This window comes from Eutrema salsugineum, unplaced genomic scaffold (assembly GCF_000478725.1).
Source record: "Eutrema salsugineum unplaced genomic scaffold, Eutsalg1_0 scaffold_5, whole genome shotgun sequence".
Classification (NCBI taxonomy): Eukaryota; Viridiplantae; Streptophyta; class Magnoliopsida; order Brassicales; family Brassicaceae; genus Eutrema; species Eutrema salsugineum.
In genome coordinates, this window is record NW_006256612.1 from 8,454,577 (window position 1) to 8,475,302 (window position 20,726).

General features: G+C 37.6%; 8 protein-coding genes across 9 annotated transcripts; 6 read left to right on the forward strand and 2 right to left on the reverse strand.

Annotated features, from left to right (window-relative positions):
- The first annotated feature begins 214 nt into the window (after positions 1 to 214).
- LOC18992885 (4-coumarate--CoA ligase-like 4) lies at positions 215 to 2,802 on the forward strand. The gene is made up of 5 exons (XM_006416333.1): positions 215 to 1,427; positions 2,038 to 2,183; positions 2,279 to 2,346; positions 2,440 to 2,542; positions 2,689 to 2,802. Exons 1-5 carry the CDS (start codon positions 215 to 217, stop codon positions 2,800 to 2,802), a joined length of 1,644 nt encoding a protein of 547 aa, XP_006416396.1.
- Positions 2,803 to 3,669: 867 nt separating this feature from the next.
- Positions 3,670 to 5,950, forward strand: LOC18992886 (4-coumarate--CoA ligase-like 2). 2 transcript variants are annotated; one of them, XM_024153380.1, is made up of 5 exons: positions 3,670 to 4,999; positions 5,093 to 5,238; positions 5,349 to 5,416; positions 5,537 to 5,639; positions 5,727 to 5,950. In XM_024153380.1, the coding sequence occupies exons 1-5, from the start codon at positions 3,742 to 3,744 to the stop codon at positions 5,838 to 5,840; spliced, it is 1,689 nt and encodes a 562-aa protein (XP_024009148.1). In that variant the 5' UTR covers positions 3,670 to 3,741; the 3' UTR covers positions 5,841 to 5,950. The 2 variants fall into 2 exon arrangements, with proteins under 2 accessions (XP_024009148.1, XP_024009149.1); XM_024153381.1 differs by having other exon boundaries at positions 5,111 to 5,238.
- Positions 5,940 to 6,552, reverse strand: LOC18992887 (auxin-responsive protein SAUR61). The gene has a single exon (XM_006416335.2). It carries the CDS (start codon positions 6,475 to 6,477, stop codon positions 6,043 to 6,045), a length of 435 nt encoding a protein of 144 aa, XP_006416398.1. The 5' UTR covers positions 6,478 to 6,552; the 3' UTR covers positions 5,940 to 6,042.
- A 2,777-nt stretch (positions 6,553 to 9,329) lies between these two features.
- LOC18992888 lies at positions 9,330 to 10,073 on the forward strand. The gene is made up of 4 exons (XM_024152285.1): positions 9,330 to 9,436; positions 9,524 to 9,686; positions 9,796 to 9,897; positions 10,002 to 10,073. Exons 1-4 carry the CDS (start codon positions 9,330 to 9,332, stop codon positions 10,071 to 10,073), a joined length of 444 nt encoding a protein of 147 aa, XP_024008053.1.
- A 572-nt stretch (positions 10,074 to 10,645) lies between these two features.
- LOC18992889 lies at positions 10,646 to 12,242 on the reverse strand. The gene is made up of 2 exons (XM_006416337.2): positions 11,903 to 12,242; positions 10,646 to 10,894 (listed from the first exon to the last, which is right to left on the reverse strand). The coding sequence occupies exons 1-2, from the start codon at positions 12,013 to 12,015 to the stop codon at positions 10,687 to 10,689; spliced, it is 321 nt and encodes a 106-aa protein (XP_006416400.1). The 5' UTR covers positions 12,016 to 12,242; the 3' UTR covers positions 10,646 to 10,686.
- A 2,324-nt stretch (positions 12,243 to 14,566) lies between these two features.
- LOC18992890 (dehydrin ERD10) lies at positions 14,567 to 15,821 on the forward strand. The gene is made up of 2 exons (XM_024152378.1): positions 14,567 to 15,064; positions 15,191 to 15,821. Exons 1-2 carry the CDS (start codon positions 14,696 to 14,698, stop codon positions 15,623 to 15,625), a joined length of 804 nt encoding a protein of 267 aa, XP_024008146.1. The 5' UTR covers positions 14,567 to 14,695; the 3' UTR covers positions 15,626 to 15,821.
- A 2,261-nt stretch (positions 15,822 to 18,082) lies between these two features.
- LOC18992891 (dehydrin COR47) lies at positions 18,083 to 19,274 on the forward strand. Its single transcript, XM_006416339.2, has 2 exons — positions 18,083 to 18,456; positions 18,625 to 19,274. The coding sequence occupies exons 1-2, from the start codon at positions 18,205 to 18,207 to the stop codon at positions 19,045 to 19,047; spliced, it is 675 nt and encodes a 224-aa protein (XP_006416402.1). The 5' UTR covers positions 18,083 to 18,204; the 3' UTR covers positions 19,048 to 19,274.
- Positions 19,275 to 20,167: 893 nt separating this feature from the next.
- On the forward strand, positions 20,168 to 20,707 carry LOC18992892. Its single transcript, XM_006416340.2, has one exon. The coding sequence runs from the start codon at positions 20,199 to 20,201 to the stop codon at positions 20,547 to 20,549; it is 351 nt and encodes a 116-aa protein (XP_006416403.1). The 5' UTR covers positions 20,168 to 20,198; the 3' UTR covers positions 20,550 to 20,707.
- The last annotated feature ends 19 nt before the right edge of the window (positions 20,708 to 20,726 follow it).

The following is a 20,726-nucleotide window of genomic DNA, read 5'->3' on the forward strand; positions in this document are numbered from 1 at the left end:
CCTTCCTTTGTTATATCCTTTTAAAAATGTCCTTTCCAAAATGTATTTCAGTTGTTGCTTTCATGTGTTTTAATTAATTGTCAATTAATAACCAATAATTGTCCCTCTAAGGCTCTAACCCTAATACATTTAATTAATCCTCTAAAAGTTGGTCTCGCGTAGTCAAATATAACAATCTCGTTCATTTCGTTCATACAGCGCCTAAGGAAAAAAAATGGCGATGCCTCAGAGATATGTCACTGATCCGAGAAGCGGTTTCTGCAGAGCAAACTCCACATTCTTCACTAAACGCAACCCCTTGAATCTCCCGGCGAATCCTTCGCTCGACGTCACAACTTTCATCTCCTCTCAACCCCACCGTGGCACCACCGCCTTCATCGACGCCGCCACTGGCCACCGTTTAAGCTTCTCCGATCTCTGGAGAGCCGTCGATCGTGTCGCCGACTGTCTCCACCATGAAATCGGAATTCGTAGAGGAGACGTCGTACTCATCCTCTCTCCGAACTCCGTGTACATTCCCGTCGTCTACCTCTCCGTCTTGTCTCTCGGCGCCGTCGTCACCACCGCGAACACTCTCAACACCGCCGGTGAGATATCCAGACAGATCTCCGACAGCAACCCGACGCTCGCGTTCACGACGCGCCAGCTCGCACCCAAACTCCCCGCCGGTATCTCCGTCGTCCTCACCGACGACGTGGAGGAGCGCACTCGTGGAGTCGATGTCGTGGGGATTTTGAGCGAGATGATGAAGAAGGAACCGAGTGGGAAACGAGTCAGAGACCGAGTCAACCAGGAAGACACGGCGGCGATGCTTTACTCGTCGGGGACCACAGGACAAAGCAAAGGCGTGATCTCGTCTCACGGGAATTTGATTGCTTACGTGGCGAGAAAGATATCGGAGGTTTCGTTGCCGGACGAGATTTTGATCTGCACCGTCCCGATGTTTCACACCTTCGGGCTGTTGAATTTCGCTCTGGCCACCGTTGCAACTGGTTCGACGGCGGTGATCCTCCGGAGATTCGAGCTAGACGACATGATGGCCGCCGTCGAGAAGTACAAGGCGACGGCTCTGACTTTGGCGCCGCCGGTTTTGGTGGCTATGATCAACGGAGCAGAGAAGATCAAGAGGAAGTACGATCTGAGCTCGCTGAGAACGGTGAGGAGTGGTGGAGCGCCGTTGAGCAAGGAGGCAACGGAGGGGTTTCTGGAGAAATATCCGACGGTCGTTATACTTCAGGCGTATGCGTTGACGGAATCAAATGGTGGAGGAGCTTTCACGGAGACGGTGGAGGAGAGCCGGAGATACGGTGCGGCGGGGAAGTTGACGTGTGATGTGGAGGCCAGGATCATGGATCCGAATTCGGGTCGGGCTTTGGGAATTAACCAAACGGGCGAGCTCTGGCTCAAGGGCCCGACTATTGCTAAAGGTACACAACAATACACTTTAAAAATGCAGTTTTAGATAGTTTCAGATATGTTATATGTATATAAGTCGAATAGACATATTATTGATGTTGGGAAATTTAAAAGATTTAATTATGATCAAATTTCAACTCGTATTTGATTTCGAGCTTTTAAGTAGTAATGGGTGCTGCACATGGTTTGGATTAGTGTGAGTAATGGAATATTTGTATGGTCGTATATGATTTCTAAATGTTAGGTAGCAAACTAGCAATTGATCATTTAGTGTATGATTTTAAAATGTAATATGGATGTTTTATAGAGAAATTGGTAGCAATCAGTCTTAGTTGGAGAACGACAAAATTTGTATTAAAAAAGTTAACGGGGGTCTTAATTAATTGATTAATTTTGTATGTATCCCACTTAACGTATAAGTAGATGCTAAATTTGTTTTTTTTTTGTCGTCAAGTAGAGCTTAACTATTCATATATTAGAAAACAAATGAATGACAGGCTTATATAAACCTTTAAAAATCAAAATATATATATATATATATAATTCTATTTGAAAAAATAGTCAACAAAAAAATCGTAAAATCTTTCTTGGAACAACACAAAACAACTTTTGTTTTACAAGGTTATTTTAAAAACCAAGAAGCTACGAATGAAACCATCAATTCAGAAGGATGGCTAAAAACAGGAGATCTCTGCTATATTGATGAGGATGGGTTTGTTTTCGTCGTGGATCGATTGAAAGAACTAATCAAATACAAAGGCTATCAGGTTAAAGATCTATCTTTGTTATGGATCCAAATGGGTGTAAAAGTATCAAAAGCAACAAAAAAAATAAAAATTAACGGTTTGGACTTGATAAACAGGTGCCTCCAGCTGAGCTAGAAGCTCTCCTAATCATTCATCCAGACATTGTCGATGCCGCAGTTATTCCGTATGTAATAAATCTTTTACAATCACTGAAACGTCATGATTTTTTTTTTTGCCTTTAAAACATCCAAAACAACATGAAGTTCTCTTCTATAAGGTTTCCGGATAAAGAAGCAGGACAATATCCGATGGCTTACGTGGCACGGAAGCTTGAGAGCAATCTCTCTGAGAAACAAGTTATCGACTTCATCTCAAAACAGGTACTTATCTGATCACAAAACTACACCATCTACTTTATCTTATTTGATTTTTGAGAGGTTAATATTAGCTTCAGAGAGTTTTGTTGTTGTGTGGAAGCATCAGAGAGTTTGTAAAAAAATATAAATAACACTGACTTTATGAGCAGGTGGCACCGTATAAAAAGATAAGAAAAGTCGCTTTTATAAACTCCATACCAAAATCTGTATCCGGCAAGACACTTCGTAAGGATCTAATCAAACTAGCCACTTCTAAACTTTGAGTTGTTCTATTTGCTAGATTCTCACTTCCGCATATGCTACTGTTTTTTTCTTTTCAATAAGAGAGAGTTTATAATAATGTTGATTAATGTAAAAGGAGACACATAAAAATATTGAGGCAATTTGCTAATGGGTGTTTTTCTTCTGACTACCTTTTCATGATATATATAGTATATTTGAAATATTCACAGATATAAAGATGATTCAACAAACCCTCTGCACGTTTAGCCATTTTGGCACATTTTGCAACTTGTAACGATTAAGGATACGTTGTGACACATAAAATCAAATGTCTACAGACTACAGTATTATCCAGCCTACTTTTGTTGATTGTTAACCGGGTTTGTTAGGTTCTGAACCAAAAAAAAAGAGAGTAGATTTAGATACGTACTTTTGCTCTTTATAAGATCAAATGATCAATCTTGTCAGTTGTCATTGTTGTCAAGGTCGAGTCACCAGTCGAATACTCAAATGTCTTCATTTGATTTGGTAAATAGAGGCCAACTTTGGAATATTGGAATAGTTCGAAAGACTACTTGAGTCGGATATATACCAAACCACGATTGGACCATCCCATCACAACATCTTTAATCACAATACACTTGCCTAGATCTGATTAAACAAAAATAAAAATTAAGCAAGAAAAATAAACACAAAGCAATTCGTTCTTAAGAGAATAAACACATACCAACTCAATTATTCTCAAGCAATTATTTTGTGTTTATTCAAAATGAAGTACAAAATTAGCTTTTTGTATCCATAACACACAAAATTGACCTTACGAAATGAACAACGGGTGTTTTAGACAAAAACAAAAAAAAACAAGACCCTAATTTTAATCTAAAATCAGAAGACGACAAAATTGCCATTCTCATTTCTCCAACGAGGCAACGACCGACCAATCACTGAAGTGACTTTCGATACAACCAAGACCCCTTGACATGGCGGTTAAGCACGGCGGCGAAATCGGATCCAGAACAGCGACGATAGATCGGAAAAGCGGTTTCTGCGAATCAACATCAGTTTTCTACAGCAAGCGTGAGCCCACGGCTCTCCCGCCAAATCGTTTTCTCGACGTCACGACTTTCATTTCGTCGCAGCCTCATCGAAGCAAGACCGCTTTCGTCGACGCCGTCACCGGTCGTCGTCTCTGCTTCTCTGAGCTGTGGCTCGGCGTCGACAGAGTCACGGCTTGTCTTTCCGCATTAGGTGTGCGCAAGGGCAATGTCGTCATTATAGTTTCTCCAAACTCCATTCTCTTCCCGGTCGTCTCCCTCTCCGTTATGTCACTCGGCGCCATCATCACCACGGCCAATCCGATCAACACTTCCGGCGAAATCGCCAGGCAGATCGGCGATTCGCGCCCTGTTCTCGCCTTCACCACCTGCCAACTCGTCTCCAAACTCGCCACCGCGTCGAATTCGAATCTCCCGGTGGTTCTCATGGACGGAAACCGCGTGACGCCTAACGGAGAACAAACTCACGAGAATCCGGTGAAGATCGTCGGGAGTCTGGAGGTTATGATGGAGACGGAGCCGAGCGAGTCACGAGTGAATCAACGAATCGACCAGGACGACACGGCGGCTCTGCTTTACTCGTCAGGCACGACGGGGACGAGCAAGGGGGTAATGCTGACTCACCGAAACCTAATCGCTTTGGTACAAGCGTACCGAGCCCGGTACGGTTTAGAGCAGCGAACCGTCTGCACAATCCCAATGTGTCACATATTCGGCTTCGGGGGTTTCGCCACTGCCTTCATCGCTTTGGGATGGACGATAGTGGTTCTTCCCAAATTCGAGATGGCTCAGCTTCTCTCGGCGGTGGAGATACACCGATCTTGGTACCTTTCCGTTGTGCCGCCGATGTTGGTAGCCATGGTTAACGGTTCAAACGAGATCAAATCCAAGTACGACCTTAGCTCGTTGCGCACCATCGTAGTTGGAGGAGCTCCTCTGAGCAGAGAGTTAACGGAGAAGTTCGTCGAGATATTTCCGACGGTAGAAATCCGACAAGGCTATGGTTTGACTGAGATGGCTGTTGTTGCTTCTATGTTTACTAAAGAGGAGACGGAGAGGTACGGATCCTCTGGATTGCTGGCTCCAGATGTGGAGGCTAAGATTGTGGATCCGGATACGGATCGGGTCTTAGGGGTGAATCAAACCGGTGAATTCTGGCTCCGGAGTCCCATTGTGATGAAAGGTGTTTGATTCTCTTCTTTAGCTCATCTGCAAAGAAGGTGTTTTTATCCCCTGTTTGTCTGAATCTGCTTACTGTATGTTGTTTTTTCTAAACGTTATTTCAAGAACGAAGAAGCTACTGCGTCTACTATTGACTCAGAAGGATGGTTGAAAACTGGAGATTTGGGTTACATTGACAGTGAAGGTTTTGTCTTTGTTGTTGATAGATTAAAGGAGCTGATCAAATGCAATGGTTATCAGGTAAAAATAAACTACAGATTAACTAACGTCAGTTTAATCTTTCGTAATGCATTGATCATCTGAGATTGTAAATGGTTGTTGGTTTTGGTAATGGTTAAAATGATTGTAAGGTTGCCCCAGCCGAGCTAGAAGCATTGCTGCTTGCTCATCCAGAGATTGCTGATGCAGCAGTTATACCGTAAGAACTGCTTTTATCATGACCCATCACCAAATTCTTCTCCTTTCTTTTTTGATTCGTCTCTTTAAATGATCCTTTTTAAAGAGAAGCTTTTACGTTTCTTTCTTATGGTTTTTGAAGCATTCCTGACATGAAAGCTGGGCAGTATCCAATGGCTTATATCGTAAGAAAAGCTGGAAGTAACATATCCGAAAGTGAAATCATGGGCTTCATCGCAAAACAGGTTTTTCTCAACAGTGCAGATCATGTTTTGTCACTGATCTAACCATCGTTCCTTATAATTAATCTGAGTTTTGTTTGGATTACATAGGTATCACCGTACAAGAAGATTCGAAAAGTCGCATTTTTGGCTTCAATCCCTAAAAGTCCCTCTGGCAAGATTCTAAGAAGAGAACTTGTAAAGCTCACAACCTCAAAGCTCTAGTAGGAAGCTGTTTTCCTCCATCCTTTAGCTCAAAACACCTCATTGTTTGTTAAACTATAATTGATTCTTCTACAGAAATCGCTGTCAAAAACTGAATAATGATATACAAAGTGAAGGATTATATAGAATCTCTGTTTCTCTATTTATATACAAACAGAAAAGACTCTTGTATGTAAAAGCGCTCTCCACAACGCATAAACTGTTAAAAAACTAAAGACTGAAGCTTGTCCTGATCATGAGCTGCGTTGCAACGAAAGAGAGGGAAGAAATATGAAACCGATGAAGCTCCTTTGCACGACATGCTCATGAAGGACACATCATGGTTCTTCTTCTTTATATCAACATCATCATCATCATCATCACCATGGCCAGACAAACTCGGCCTTCTCAACAACATGAGGATGTGATCCATCAAACCTCCATCGCAAGGAACCTGTAAAGGGCCACAAATGGTGGAGCCAAACTCTTCCTCTGCCATCTCCAGTAAGACCTGAAAGATTGGATGTTTCAGATAATCCAACGGCAAAACAAACCTCCTGCCTTCTCTGGTGTACACAGCGAAGTGTCCCTTCTTCCACTTCCTCCACTTCTCCATCAAATCGGTGAGTCTGAGACTCTTACAAGATCCTCTCATCATATCTTTTGACTCTGAACTCTCTGCTCTTTGATCTGTTACCAATATAGTACCGTTGGGTATACTGTTAGTCTGTTGCTGTCTGAAACTATACCTTCCTCTCTCTCCATCTATATATACTAGAAAATGTGATTAGTGTTTGTGGTAGTTGTGATGCGGCCCAAAGAAGGATTAAGAATGTGTGGAAGGAGTAAGGTAGCCGTATGATTTTGTTATCATTTGGGTTAAAAATATTTTGATGAGAATTACAGAAGATCGAAATGTATTATGCGATGAAAATATTTTTTCTTTGTGTATGTATTATTATGGTCATGCATCTCTAGGCATAACCAACAAATTTATTGAATAAAAAATATATAAACGATAAATTTCTGTTTAAAACAAAGTAGTATACAAGTTCGTATTAAAAAAACCAAAGTTTAAGACGTCAAAAAAAAACCAAATTTTAAAATCTAAAAAAAAAAGTGTTACTTGAAAAGCTGTATCAGATACGTAGATAAAGTTATATACTGTATGAATATAAGAAAAAATACTTTTAAGAAATAAGTTTATTAATTGATAGTTGCAATAATACATATAATATGGATTTGGGATTATGTTTTAGAAGTAATAATAATTTAATTGCGAGTATTTAACAAAATAATAATAATTTAATTGCGAGTGGTAAACTACGCTTGCATATAATTTAGACCACATAGTATAGTTTGTGAGACGGTAAATGGAGATGTGGTGGTGACAATAGAGCATGTGAGATGTGACCGTTTAGAGCAAATTGGTGCTACTTTTTCTCTTGGTATTACATTCACGTCCTCAACTTCTCTATTTTGCACTTTCTTGTGTATCTATCTCCCTTGTTTTAATTTCTTCTTGTCTTTTTTCTCTCGTCACATGAAATCCTACAAGAGCTCTCACTTTTCAACTATGTAGTCCCGGGTAGTACACCGTTATAATTTCTATCATTTTTGAACCGTTCTAATTTCTATCAATTTTTCTCAAGTCACATGAAGTCGGTACACCGTTAACAAATTTGAACCGCAAATTGAACCAATAATTTAACCCAAATTTTATACAAAAATTTAGCTGTCTTGTTTCATGATCACTAAACCGAGTGAGTAAGAGCCGGAACCAGACAAACTACAAACTTTCAAACTAATACAAGAACAACTTTCTTTCTTCTTCTTCACTCAACTTCAAAATATCATTGCCTACGTGTTTTTGTGTGTTGTTTATTTCACAGATATATTCAACTTTGGAGTGTTTTCTTTTGGAGATGGTTATCTAAGGCCTGAAGATTCAGAAAGGATCTTGAGTATATAAAAGATTATTATTAGCGCCGGAATCTTGGGAGAGTGATTGACGAGAGGAAGAAGATGGAGGAAAAGAAAGTTCTAAGCAAGCGAGTACTCTTGGAATTATGTATACTAAATAAACCACCACCATTGAAGCAAATCAAGCTGGATCAGAATTATCTAGTTCATTGAGATAGTGTTTACGTTATAGGGTCACTGAAGAAAAAAGCCTTTCTGGTTTATTTTTGGTTTCAACAACAATAGTTAGATGGTATTGTAAGGAGTTTCAAGGACATATTTTCAATAAGTCCAAATTCAAGAATTTGAACAAATATTTTCTTTAATGAAAAAATAAAATTAGACAATGGATAAAATTAAATAATTCTCTATTAAGTCCAGACTCAAAATCTGAACAAATTGCCAGAATAACTGTCGTGTCCAAATCTAAAGCATCAAAATGCTTTCCAAATCCAATACATTTTACTTAATACTCTAATGCACCAAAATACCTGGTTAAAACAATATAATGCAACTAATTACTAGATCATTCAAGTTACTAAATGAATCATTACATGACACATCAAACTTGTGAGATAAACATATCACCGATTTTATGCAAATGCTTCAAGTATAGTTTATATATGTTTTGAAAATATAAGTGTAAAAAAATATTATGAAGTTTCTTACCAAATAGAAAAAAGCATGTCCATTAATTTTCTCAAATAGTGGACTGATATCAGTGAAAGTACTTTTCATTAATTTAACACAGTGTTTTCTTCATCGTATTTGATTTAGCATATAGAAAACTGTAGATTTCATTTACACAGATATTACTAATCCTTTTATATAAAGATAGCCTTACAAAGAAAATAAAAACGAGTACCGTGAGAGAAAAGCTTGTGCTAAGTGTATGATCACTTCAATTTACAACAATTAAAAGAAAAAAGAAATGCGATTCAAATCCGATATTCCGTATTATAAATACACTGGCGAATACAGTTCAAAAAAGTCGCAGTGAGTTTGTTTTAGAGAATCTTGAAGACCGTTACGTTACTCTGCGAAGAGGAAGAAGCTTCTTGCTCGCTCGGTAACTATTCGGGCATCTTCTTCTTCCTTCCGTTTTATCCTATCTCGTTCGTGTCTGACGATTAGGTTATGATTGATTCTTCTGATTCGTTGATCTCAATTCCTTTCTCGATTTCTCGTTTTGATTCTTTTCTTGTTTTCTTTCTATCGAGTTATACGTTCGTTCTCCAGAAAAAACGCGTTTTATGTTTTTTCTCATTGAGTATCGAATTCAGTTGTTTGTTCTTATTTGTTCTTTTGATTAGTTTTCGAATATGATCTTGATTTGTCATGTTCTTGTGGTCTATCGTTCAATGCAAATGTAGTTTCTAGTCTTTTTGTGGAGGAATAATGAGATTCTGTTTCTTCAAGGACTCAAAAAAGTCGAATGATGATGATTGATCTGTTTTAACGATAAACAACCTTCTTCTTTGGGTGAACGAAAGGGCTAGGGCAATTTCAAACCCATTAGTTGGAGGAAGAGTATCACCCAAGCTAACTATGGATAATCCACTTTCATACGTCGCTTCTGTCTACGAAGCATTTCACGATGAACCTGAAAAATTAGATGAGTTTTTCAAGCTCGCGGAGGATGCTACCGCTAATAGGTGTGAATCATCCTCCTCTCTCTGATTTGCTATCAGTTTACACAACAGAACTCAATATGTGAATTGATGATTCTCTTTTTTTGGTAGATTCGATGAAGCTAGTGCCATTGCAATGACTGAACTCATGAAAGGACATCAGAATTTGGTTCAGGGCTTAAGCGTCTTCTTTCCTAATGCCAATATGACCAGCCCTCGTGAGGCTGCGCAAGTTAGAATGCATGATGCAATTAATTTCTTAAAGAACCTTAAGGTATAGAATTGCTAACGGTAAAACTAGTCCTATATATGGAGACGCTATTTTTGATATTTCCTTCTTTGCTAACTTTGTGACTTATATAAACGAATTTGTGGATAAGCAGGAAAGATTCGAGAGCGTTAATAGTCATGTATATAACTCGGTTGTCAGGATACTGAAAAAGTATGAAAATGGGAAGATGTTGGAAAAGGAGATGCGCAAGGAGGTAGGTTCATAATGGGCTATTTTTTCATTTTTGTGTGGCACTGCTCTTATGTTTTTTTATTTTTTTTTTCCCTTGATTTAATTTGGTTACTATATATCTTGCAGGTCCTTGACCTTGTCTATTATCATGAAGATTTGACCGGGGAGTTTTGCAGGATGTTTCCGCCTAAACCTTGATATTGTCGCATCAACATCTCTACTAGCATAAATATACTGTGGCTTCTGTAGGATGTGTGAAACAGAGAATTCATTTTAGAAAGACCATTCTCAAAGGTTTCTTATGTAGAGGTTTAAGTTTAGTTTGATTCTTCTAACATGTACAAATGCTTTTGTTATATGTTTTCTGGTAACCAAAATTTTGTAAAAACGATTTAGATGTATTGATTTCATGAACACAAAACCGAGTGACTAAAAACCGGAACAAGACAAACTTTCAAATTAAAACAAGAACAAAACTGATCTTCTGAGGCCCACTGGAAATAATGCAAGCTTCGATAGTATTCGTCTGCATTTCACAACGACAACTACACACGAAACATAATAACTCTTTCGAACACATTCTTTTCTCTGAACAAAACCATATTGTCAGACTCTAAAAACCCTAAACCCTAAGATTGCCTGGCTTAGCTACCCTGACCCGACTCAATCCTCGAAAAAGCCTTTTTCGTGTGCATACCTGTCATCTTCATTCATTAAACGCGCAACTGGATCAGCGGGGTGGACCAGGAGGCGAGTTTTTGTGGCCTAAGTAAGAGAAAAAAAGCTCCAACTTCTCATATGGTTTGGGTCTTTACATAGATAGTGGAAGAAGCATCCTTCGCTTCTTCTTCCTGGCTAATCTCACTTGCTTTGTGACCTTCATGCACACAAGTAGTAGCAAAGTGACACACACCAAGATGAACGCGAGTTGCAATCGCTTGAAGTACAAGGAAACCGCTGAAAACACTAAAAACGCTAAGATGACTAGCTCCCAGATGACAAAGACTACAACATCCACCCTGTATCAAACCAAATAGCAGGTTATTAATAAAAAATATGTAACTCACTGCGCATGTTAGTGAACTTTAGTAAGTAGAGCTGACACAGCATATGACTCAATCATGATTGTAAGAGATAAGAACGAAAGTATCATCATTACAAAAATGGGATTGAATCCTGAAATAGATATGCATATCGATTTAACTAAAAATGGGATTGAATCCTGAAATAGATATGCAAATCGATTTAACTCTAGTGTGAGCTTGGTGCAGGTAATCTTATGACAGAAAACCGTGTGTTCGTTGATAGGCAAGAACCCCTACATGTCATGTAGATGCTATATTTTGCATCTCTATCTATCTATATATATCACAAACCCCTACAAGCACAGAGTGATCAGCATGAATTGCTGTTGAAATCCTACAACGAAAATAAAACAATAATAGCATAGTATCAAACATAATTATGTCAAGCATCATGACAAGAGCATGTCGATGGAGGCAGAGATTGTATTTTGAATCCAGTTACCCACAAACATAAATAGTAGTGAGGCAGAATACTCTAATAAACATCCTATACTCGAAGACCTATTGCAAGCAAAATCAACTTCATCTTGCCTGAATGACAATGTCAAAGGTCTCGTTAAGGTCACAGTGCAGCTAGCTTGACTTAAACACAAGAAGAAAAAAAATACTGATAGAGCCAGAAAACTCAAATCACAATCCTCTTTACTGTGAATAAGGAAATCCACATGAAATTTCTCGTAAATTTCGAGAATTCCCAACTCCGACTTAACGAATTGCAGGAGTTTATATTTCCCTGGTTAGAACATCACATTCAGATCTTCGAAACCCTAACTTCCAAAATGTAAAATTCACGTAACCGAATCCAATTCTCTAAACATTACGCAACTAGAGCTAATATCAAGCGAAGAACACGGGAAAATGGGAACTTGGGGCTACAGATACGGAAACAGGAAAACCAAAAATGCACAGATCTCGAATCACATTAAAGACGATAATGCTCACCTAGAAGAAGAAAAACTCGAGGTCGACGAGAAGAAAGAGACAGATGCCCAATCATGCTTTGATCGAATCTGGTATTCCCTCAGCTGCTCTGCTAGATTCGACCTTGTTATCATCGCTTCTTATGCAACGTCTCCGGATTTCTCCACCTACAATTTTCTCTCTTCTCAGTCCACTGATAGCAAGAGAATCGTCGAAGAAACACGAGATTTGCGGATCAATTCATGTGGGTAAGATTCGAAATTGATGAATCCAACAACGGAAATATAACTCTGGAGATTCAAATATCGGAGTCAAATCAATTTTCAGAGACGGAAACGATGTTCGATTCGTCTAAGTTCGTTAGCGTAGACAATCCTCCTTCTTTCCCCTCTCTCGGTGTCAAAACCCCGGGTCGGGTTATACCTTTCTGGATCCAAACAAGATGTGACCCGACCCGAATTTAGAAGCCCATGTTAGTGAAATGATGTTTTACGCAAACATACATACATTGGGCCGTTCGAGATCGTAAAACTAAAACAAAACATAGGAACTTGAGTTTTGTTGATGGCGCTAAGTTGCCGTTACGTGTACGGAAATCAGTGGAGTTAGCTCATCTGTGTTTTAGATCTATAAAATTGTTTTATCTTTGGGGTACAATTGTCTCTGTATACTCAAATGAGGATTTTGAAGGGATAATTGTGTGCGACGTTGTATAGTAGATTATGATTACTTTAATCTTTAGATAAAAAAATATGTATGGTGATTCAAGAATTTCACAAATAACTGAGGTTGTTTAATGCTCAGCCACAAAGTTTGGGGGTTCTACAATGTGTTCTACAGTGTGTGCACACATTTGTTTGTGGATTTTGTCGACCGAATTACATGCTAATTCAAATAAAATCTAATTATAAATTTGTATGGAGAATATTTAAAATATCTAAATTTCGTAGCAATAAATTGGTTCTTTATCAAATAATTATGTATTCATGAATAGACTTTCATCTGTTTAGCTTAGCTTTATAGGTGAATCATTGAAGGTGGTTTTTGAAGTGGTTTCAGTTTATTTGATTCGGTTATTTTGTTAGGATATGAAAAGTAAAGAAACTTTGGTGACAAATTATACGATTCAATTTTTGTCTTAATCAAATATATCTCTGATCTAGTTCGATTATGATCTGTTCTATTTGGTTCAGCTTTGTGTTTTCATTTTGGACTAAGGTTTCTGCTAACTAAACATTTCGACTTGAATTATTTGTTTGCGATCAAGAAGCTAGATAACATTTCTTTCCCATATAGCAACGAAAACGATTGCTTAGTTTGGTTTGTGTCGGTACAGTGACCGCCCCAATGCCTAAAATACAAAAAAAATCGGTATGTTACGGGTCGCGTGTTCAAGAACACGTCTCAATTTATTATGTCGCTCGTCGACTTGAATCTTTCAACCGAACACGATTCATCATAATTTAATTAATTTAAGGTAAATCCGAAAATGGTGCGTTATCAATGCCCCCATCTGTTCGATTTTATTTAAATAAAATGATAAAGTTTTTCGTCCGTAATGGATATAACCAGAGAAGCTGAAAATGACACCACAAACTTACAATTTCTTACACTTGGTTAGACGTTTGAAAAGAAAAAATAATTCACACCATCGCCAAAATCATTTTTATTACTCTTTGCTGCATCTGCATGTATTTGTAAGTTTGTAACGTCTTTAAATGGTAATTTATTACAGGAGTAATGTCATGTTAGTAATAATTCAACCAAAAAATATCTGCTTCTGCCGACGTGGCTTAGTAAGTCCAATGGCCCCCACATGACCGACATCCATGCAATAAGCCAATCAAAATCGACCAAAGGTTCCAGGCGTGGGGCCTTTTAACGTTCTTTAGTCACGTGTTTGCCTTGTATTGGCTTAATTCATACTTTCCGCATTATTATTTTTTCTACGTCCTTCTAATGTTCCCATTAGTCTTCCCACTTACTGACCGTCAGTTTTTGATCTCGTCAATACTGATCGACACGAGCCATGATGGTAATGGCTAATAAGAATCTGTTTACAGTTCGGTTATATTTACTCAATTATTTTAGAGGGTATTGTAATTTGAGCCTGTTAGCTAACCTGAAAAGGCCATAATGTACTTGGAAAACTAAGTAAACAACCTTTGAAGTTGATAAGATTCTGCTTAACGTTGGAAACCTGCATTTAATCTTGGTTGAATACATATATCGAATCTAGTATGGAAAATATTAAAAAGACAATAATTTTCAAATACGAACATAAAAAATAAAAGATTAACGATGAAATGTTCCAGTCAATTACTCTTTAGTTATATGTACCTAATTAATTTTAATAATTATGCAACAAAAGGATGTACTTCGACCACGTAACCAAATTGGATACAGCTCCTTGTAGATGATAAAAGTATAACATGACTATGCGATAATGCGATTTTTAAATACTTGTTTAACTCTTCATATAACTTATATTAAATTCATATAATCCAGAAAAATAGTGGTGATTTCACGATTCTCAGCTACCGACTTTTTGGGGTCATTCTACAATTTATTAAGAATAATCTCCATCCTCTGCTATATTATTTTTAATAATAAAAATCTATACAGCGTGGCCTCCGCGTTGGCCTGGACACTTCCCCTCACAGGGCTCACACTATAAAACCCCACTCTCGTCTCTCATCACAATACTCATCTCAGCTTTTTAAAATCACCTCAAAAAAGCAATTAAAATCTCAATTCGAATTTGAAATTTTCTCAGCTTTATTTAATATTCTCGCTAGTCGATCAAGAGTAACAATGGCGGAAGAGTACAAGAACGCTTCGGAGGAGTTCAAGAACGTTCCGGAACACGAGACCACCCCAAAGATCTCCACCACGGAGGAACCATCGGCAGAGGTTAAGGATCGAGGATTTTTCGATTTCTTGGGGAAGAAGAAAGAGGAAGTGAAACCTCAAGAGACGACGACGCCACTCGAGTCTGAGTTCGAGCACAAGGCTCAGATCTCGGAACCGCCGGCGTTTGTGGCGAAGCACGAAGAAGAGCAAGAGACGAAGGAGAATAAGCCTACTCTCGTCGAGCAGCTTCACCAGAAACACGTGGAGGAAGAAGAGAACAAACCCAGTCTCTTTGACAAGCTTCACCGATCCAGCAGCTCTTCTTCCTCTGTAAGTTATTAAAATTCGTCCGTACAGAAGTTTATGAAAAATTTCGATTAGTTCATATTTTTTTGGGTTAAATTTGGAAACCAAACCTATTGTGTATTGATCATGTGAAATTTGAATTTCTAACAGTCAAGCGATGAAGAAGGTGAGGACGGTGAGAAGAGGAAGAAGAAGAAGGAGAAGAAGAAGACTGTCGAAGGAGAGGATAAAACAGAGGAAGAGAATAAAGGAGTAATGGACAAGATCAAGGAGAAGTTTCCACACGCAAAGAAAACAGAGGATGATCATGCACCAGTCGTCACCGGCGTCCCAGAGACGGAGAAGATAGGAATGACCGAGAAGATAAAGGAGAAGCTTCCAGGCCACGGCAAGAAACCTGAGGATTCACCAGTCGTCGACACCGCGCCGGTGGTTGAGACAGCGACGCCAATTACGGCGGAGCATTCGGCAGAGCATCCTGCGGAAAAGAAGGGATTTTTGGAAAAGATCAAAGAAAAGCTTCCAGGTCATCACGCCAAGGGCACTGAAGAGATGGAGAAGAAAGAAAAAGAGTCTGATGCTTAAAGAATGATGAAAGAATATAATGATGATGTTGAAGTGGGACATCAATTTGCTGTGTTTCTGTGATGATATTATTACTTTTCTTTGTTTATCTTTGAAGCTGTTCTGTATGAATTGTGTCTTTCGTTGATTTGCATTTGCACCTTTATATTGTAATCTCATTTTCTCATTTATAAATTTGCCTTTGGTTTCTAAGTAATGTTTCGAGTTATGTTATTATGTGTGTAGATTTTCATTTTGTATTTCCATAAAACTCGTCGTTTACATTTGGTTATTACGGTGTTATGTCCACATGATCACCTCGTATTGACAAAAGTCTCAAATGATGACAAATACAAAAGGAAAAGAACGTGAAAAAGTACTAAATTCTTCCACTTTAGTAGTATTGTACACACGATTATTAAACTATGTCCCCATCGCTTCTAACATTTTGGAATTTGGATATACAAAGCCCACCCACAAAAAAAAAGAAAAGAAAAGAAAAGTAAACAGCTATTTTCTAATTGAATAATTGTCAAAACTCAAAACTGATTAACAAAGATAAACAGTGTAGCGATCGAACTTTAGTTTTTTTTTTCTGATTAATAATTCATGAAAATACTTTAAATTTTTGGTTGAAACATAATTTAGAATAACTGTTGCTTTCAGAAGTTAATATATTAGTTCTAACTATGATCACCCGCATATTTGTGAGAAAAATTGTCTAATATAATTATCAATAAAGGGCCAATTACATACAAGATCAATTTTGTGCATCAAGCGATGATTAAATCTATCGGCGTCTTTGCTTATGGACTCCCTAAGTTTTTGGCGACTGTAATAAAAAGTGATCGGAGTATTATTTTGATTTAAGTCAATGGGATTACTATTCTAGTTCACTCGTACGACGTTGTTGTAGTGCTTAAACACATGTATCCCCCTTATAATGGCTCTGTATTTGGCAGGGATTTTTCTCCTTATTCTCTATATTGGAAGGGTTTAGCTAATGAATGAGTTTAGGGTTTTGCAAGGTGCATGGGATGGGATTCAGACAAATTGGTTAATTACGGGTCGCGTGTTCATTGAAACGTCTCAATTAATTACGTGGCCCGACGTCGTCAGTCTTTCAACCGAACACGATTTGTATAATTTAAAAATAAAAGCAACATCCGAAGTGGTGCGTTCTCAATGCGCCCATCTGTTAAATCTGGTTTAAATATACGACCAAACTTTCGTCCCTAATTATCATGTACAAGCCGAATGACGACATCGGCTACCTATAATTTCAAAAAAAAAAATTTATTTCAATTCCGTTGTTTATCTTAAATAAAATTTTAGTTTGCTGCATGTTTTACCTTTTGTACCGTAATCTGTTGAAGGAGTAATATTTTGTTTTTGTAAACATATAATTTTTTGTTACGTATGAGCAATATCCTTTTTTGTTACGTAATGTCCTGATAATGAGAGTAATTCACTCCAAAAATATCTGCAATTTAGAAAGAAACGTAAAGAAAGAACTAAAAATATCTGTAATCTAGCTTCTGCCCACGTGGCTATACAAGTCTAATGGACCCACATGACCGACATCTCACTCTTGTATACGTGTCAATTATATATAGGCTTAATTCATGCCTTTCCATATTATTTTATTTTATTTTCTTCTACTTCGGTCTTTGTTCTGTCGTTTTTACATATCCATTAATTATTGCCACATGGCGTGATAACTATGGCTAGTTAAACCTGTTAATAGTTTGGGCATATGAGTGTCAGTAACTCCCTATTCATTTTAAATGATCATCTTTTTAAGAAGATATTGCAGTCATACCCCGTTAAGTTTATTTTCTTACAGATATAACCTGAAATCCTATGAGAGTTTGAAACATATGTTTGAAGTTAGAAGTTTCTCTGTAGTTTACAAACTACCATGTGCCTAAGAAACTAATTGATACATATAGAAAAGGTTAAAATTGATTTCACATACTAAATTACGTAATATTATTGACGTTTAAATATATGCAAGAGTTTTACTTCCAGTACAATTAATTTTTTTTCTTTTTCCTTATTCAACATCTAGTTCAAATCCTAAACCACTACATTATATATATTCCTAGTCACTTCACAGTCTTTTATTTAATTATTTTTATTAGATATTATAAGGTATTAGCAAAAAAAAAAAAAAAAATTAGAAGGATGTACTTGGACCACGTACCCAAAAGTTCGATACAGCTCCCGTAGATAACAGTACATGACTGATGACTATGCGATATCTAATATTAGTTAACTCTTCATCTATATAAATATCCTTAAAATTAAGAACAAAAAGGGTGATTTCATCATGATATTCATCTACCGACGTGAAGAAAAAGGGAGAACATTCTGCAATTTACGAAATAATATCTATCCTTTGTATTAATAAAAAATTAATTAAATATTTTACAGCGTGACCTACGCGTTGGCCTGGACCCTCCTCACACTATAAAACCACTCCATTTCTCTCATCACAAACAACACACAACACACAGCTCTTCAAAACAATCTCCAACCAAAGTCAAATTCTGATAATTTTTTCTCTTTACTAAACGTTCAATCTGTTCAGATTAATTATGGCTGAAGAGTACAAGAACAGCGTTCCCGAGCACGAGACCCCAGAGGTCAAGGATCGGGGAGTGTTCGATTTCTTGGGGCAGAAGAAAGAGGAAGTGAAACCTCAAGAAACGACGACAAAGGTCGATGATGAAGCGATGGAGAACAAGCATACTCTCCTCGAGGAGCTTCAAGAGAAAACCGAGGAGGATAAGCAAAACAAGCCCAGTGTAATCGAAAAACTTCACGGATCCAACAGCTCTTCTTCCTCTGTAAGTTTATTCATTTGAGTTTGATCGAAGATATCATGATACGGCTAAAACTAGTTTCCTCTGTTTAGGCTGTTAAATTTTTGTTGGATCTTGGAAACAAAAAAATCAGACAAAGAGTATTATTGTATTTAATATACTCATGGTTTTGAAACTTTGAATTTTGAACAGAGCGATGAAGAAGGTGAGAAGAAGAAGAAGACCTATGAAGGAGAGGAAGAGAAGAAAGGAGTAATGGAGAATATCAAGGAGAAGCTTCCAGGCCACGGCAACAAAGCAGAGGATCATGATGTACCGGTCGTCACCACCATGCCAGCAACTCATTCGTCGGACCATGTTGTGGAGCATCACCAAACCGAGGAAGAGAAGAAAGGAATGACCGAGAAGATCAAGGAGAAGCTTCCAGGCCACAGCAAGAAACCAGAGGATTCACAAGTCGTCAACACCACGCCGATGGTTGAAACAGCGACGCCAATTACGGCGGAGCATACGGCGGAAAAGAAGGGTATTTTGGAAAAGATCAAAGAAAAGCTTCCAGGTCAACAGGCCAAGACCAATGGAGAGGAAGAGATGAAAGAGAAAGAGGCTGTTTAAGCAAAAAAAGTTGAAAGAGTGAATAAAATGATGTGGGAGTGGGACATATTTGCTATGTTTTTGTCATCATTATCTATTTTTTTCTGTTCTGTTCTTTTCTTTAATGTGTTCTCAAGTTTGTGTCGTTGTTATGTAATTTCTGTTTTGTCTTTTGTATAAAATTTGGGTATGGTTTCTACTTTCTACGTAATGTTTTCGAGTTTTTATGTGATTTGTGTGTTGGTTTGCAGATGGTATTACGTAAAACTCCCCGTATATTTCTTTACATTTGTTTATAACTTTACATTTGTTTATTACGTTATTCACATAATCACTTCGAATTGACAAAAGTTTCAAATGTTGACATGTATAAAAGAGGAAAATGATGTGGACAGCTAAAATACTATAATTCTTACACCATTCACCAGATAATCTAACTCTAATAATACGAACATTGATCTAGCTCCAATATTTCGCCATCTGGCTTCTAAATATTTTGGATTTATATAGATCATCTCCAAAAATATGGTCTTCCAAGATGAACCATCATCAATTCATTATCAACATTGAACACTGATAAGGAACAAAGTAGAAATCATTTTAAATAATATAATAAAATAGAAAAGACAAAACAACACACACAGGAAAAAAAATCAATAGGGATGAAACTTAGAGAATTTTTTTTTTTAATTTTAAGTTTCATAACTATATTAGTATTGCTTTGTGAACTTGCAATATATTTCTGTGTCAATATGGTAATTCTATATAATTAATTATATGATTAGTATTGATGCTATATATAAAGACTCCATTTATGAGTTTCATTCATCTCATTATGGTTTGTTTTAATGGTCAACAATCAAAATCAAAGAAGTGATTGAAAATGAATTGTATTGATAGACAACTATTGAGATAAGAATTGTTGTTAATTAAAGCATATCAATTTCCTCCATTGTTACTGAAATGAGCTGCGTTCAACACATTTATCCAATCCATCTTTATTGAGTTTTACAATGTCACGGTTTGCACGTCAGTTTTAGCCTTTTCTACAACAAAAGCATAAAAAAATGATTGGGCTTCATCTAATGGCATAAAAAGCCCAAATCTTTCATAAACCCTTTCTCTCTTAGACGATAGTCTCCTTCCTCTTTTGTTCTCATTTGACACACACAATGGCTTCGTCTGCGCCACAGGGATCTGTTGATCCTCTCACCGGGAAAGATCCGGCGAGGGCGTTAACTGCCGTAGCGTCTGGTTTCATCGAGAATGTGAAGAAAAACAAGCAGAGCTTCTTCCAGTTCTTCGCGATGACTGGAATCTTGCTTCTGAGCTTCCGATCGGTGAGTCAGAAGTACAGAATTCACGATCTGGAAGAAGACACGGATGTTCTCAAGAAGGAGAGAGATAGTTTAACGGATCGTATGAGTAAAATCAAGAGCGATCTTCTGCATCAAGCGTCGATTGACTCTACCGGCGTCTTCGCTTCTCGACTCCGTCTACTTTTTGGCGACGATAAAAAGTGACCAGAGGTTACGAATTTTCTCACTCGTAAGATGTTATTGTTGTTCTAAACAGATGTCTCTTGCCTATATGGTGAATAAATGATTAGGATTTTATGGTTATGTGTGATTCAGAAAATGGTGTATCAGTTTGATTTATCCGAAACTCTACTTCGTGAAGTCAGCTTTTTTAATAAGTTC

Coding starts and splice junctions, on each gene's coding strand:
- LOC18992885 (XM_006416333.1), top strand. CDS start 215: ATGGCGATGCCTCAGAGATATGTCACTGATCCGAGAAGCGGTTTCTGC. Junction 2,184..2,278: donor TCAAATACAAAGGCTATCAG/GTTAAAGATCTA, acceptor CTTGATAAACAG/GTGCCTCCAGCTGAGCTAGA. Junction 2,347..2,439: donor GTCGATGCCGCAGTTATTCC/GTATGTAATAAA, acceptor CTCTTCTATAAG/GTTTCCGGATAAAGAAGCAG.
- LOC18992886 (XM_024153380.1), top strand. CDS start 3,742: ATGGCGGTTAAGCACGGCGGCGAAATCGGATCCAGAACAGCGACGATA. Junction 5,239..5,348: donor TCAAATGCAATGGTTATCAG/GTAAAAATAAAC, acceptor AATGATTGTAAG/GTTGCCCCAGCCGAGCTAGA. Junction 5,417..5,536: donor GCTGATGCAGCAGTTATACC/GTAAGAACTGCT, acceptor TGGTTTTTGAAG/CATTCCTGACATGAAAGCTG.
- LOC18992887 (XM_006416335.2), bottom strand. CDS start 6,477: ATGATGAGAGGATCTTGTAAGAGTCTCAGACTCACCGATTTGATGGAG.
- LOC18992888 (XM_024152285.1), top strand. CDS start 9,330: ATGGATAATCCACTTTCATACGTCGCTTCTGTCTACGAAGCATTTCAC. Junction 9,437..9,523: donor GAGGATGCTACCGCTAATAG/GTGTGAATCATC, acceptor TTTTTTTGGTAG/ATTCGATGAAGCTAGTGCCA. Junction 9,687..9,795: donor ATTTCTTAAAGAACCTTAAG/GTATAGAATTGC, acceptor GTGGATAAGCAG/GAAAGATTCGAGAGCGTTAA.
- LOC18992889 (XM_006416337.2), bottom strand. CDS start 12,015: ATGATAACAAGGTCGAATCTAGCAGAGCAGCTGAGGGAATACCAGATT. Junction 10,895..11,902: donor TCGAGTTTTTCTTCTTCTAG/GTGAGCATTATC, acceptor GGTTTGATACAG/GGTGGATGTTGTAGTCTTTG.
- LOC18992890 (XM_024152378.1), top strand. CDS start 14,696: ATGGCGGAAGAGTACAAGAACGCTTCGGAGGAGTTCAAGAACGTTCCG. Junction 15,065..15,190: donor CCAGCAGCTCTTCTTCCTCT/GTAAGTTATTAA, acceptor AATTTCTAACAG/TCAAGCGATGAAGAAGGTGA.
- LOC18992891 (XM_006416339.2), top strand. CDS start 18,205: ATGGCTGAAGAGTACAAGAACAGCGTTCCCGAGCACGAGACCCCAGAG. Junction 18,457..18,624: donor CCAACAGCTCTTCTTCCTCT/GTAAGTTTATTC, acceptor AATTTTGAACAG/AGCGATGAAGAAGGTGAGAA.
- LOC18992892 (XM_006416340.2), top strand. CDS start 20,199: ATGGCTTCGTCTGCGCCACAGGGATCTGTTGATCCTCTCACCGGGAAA.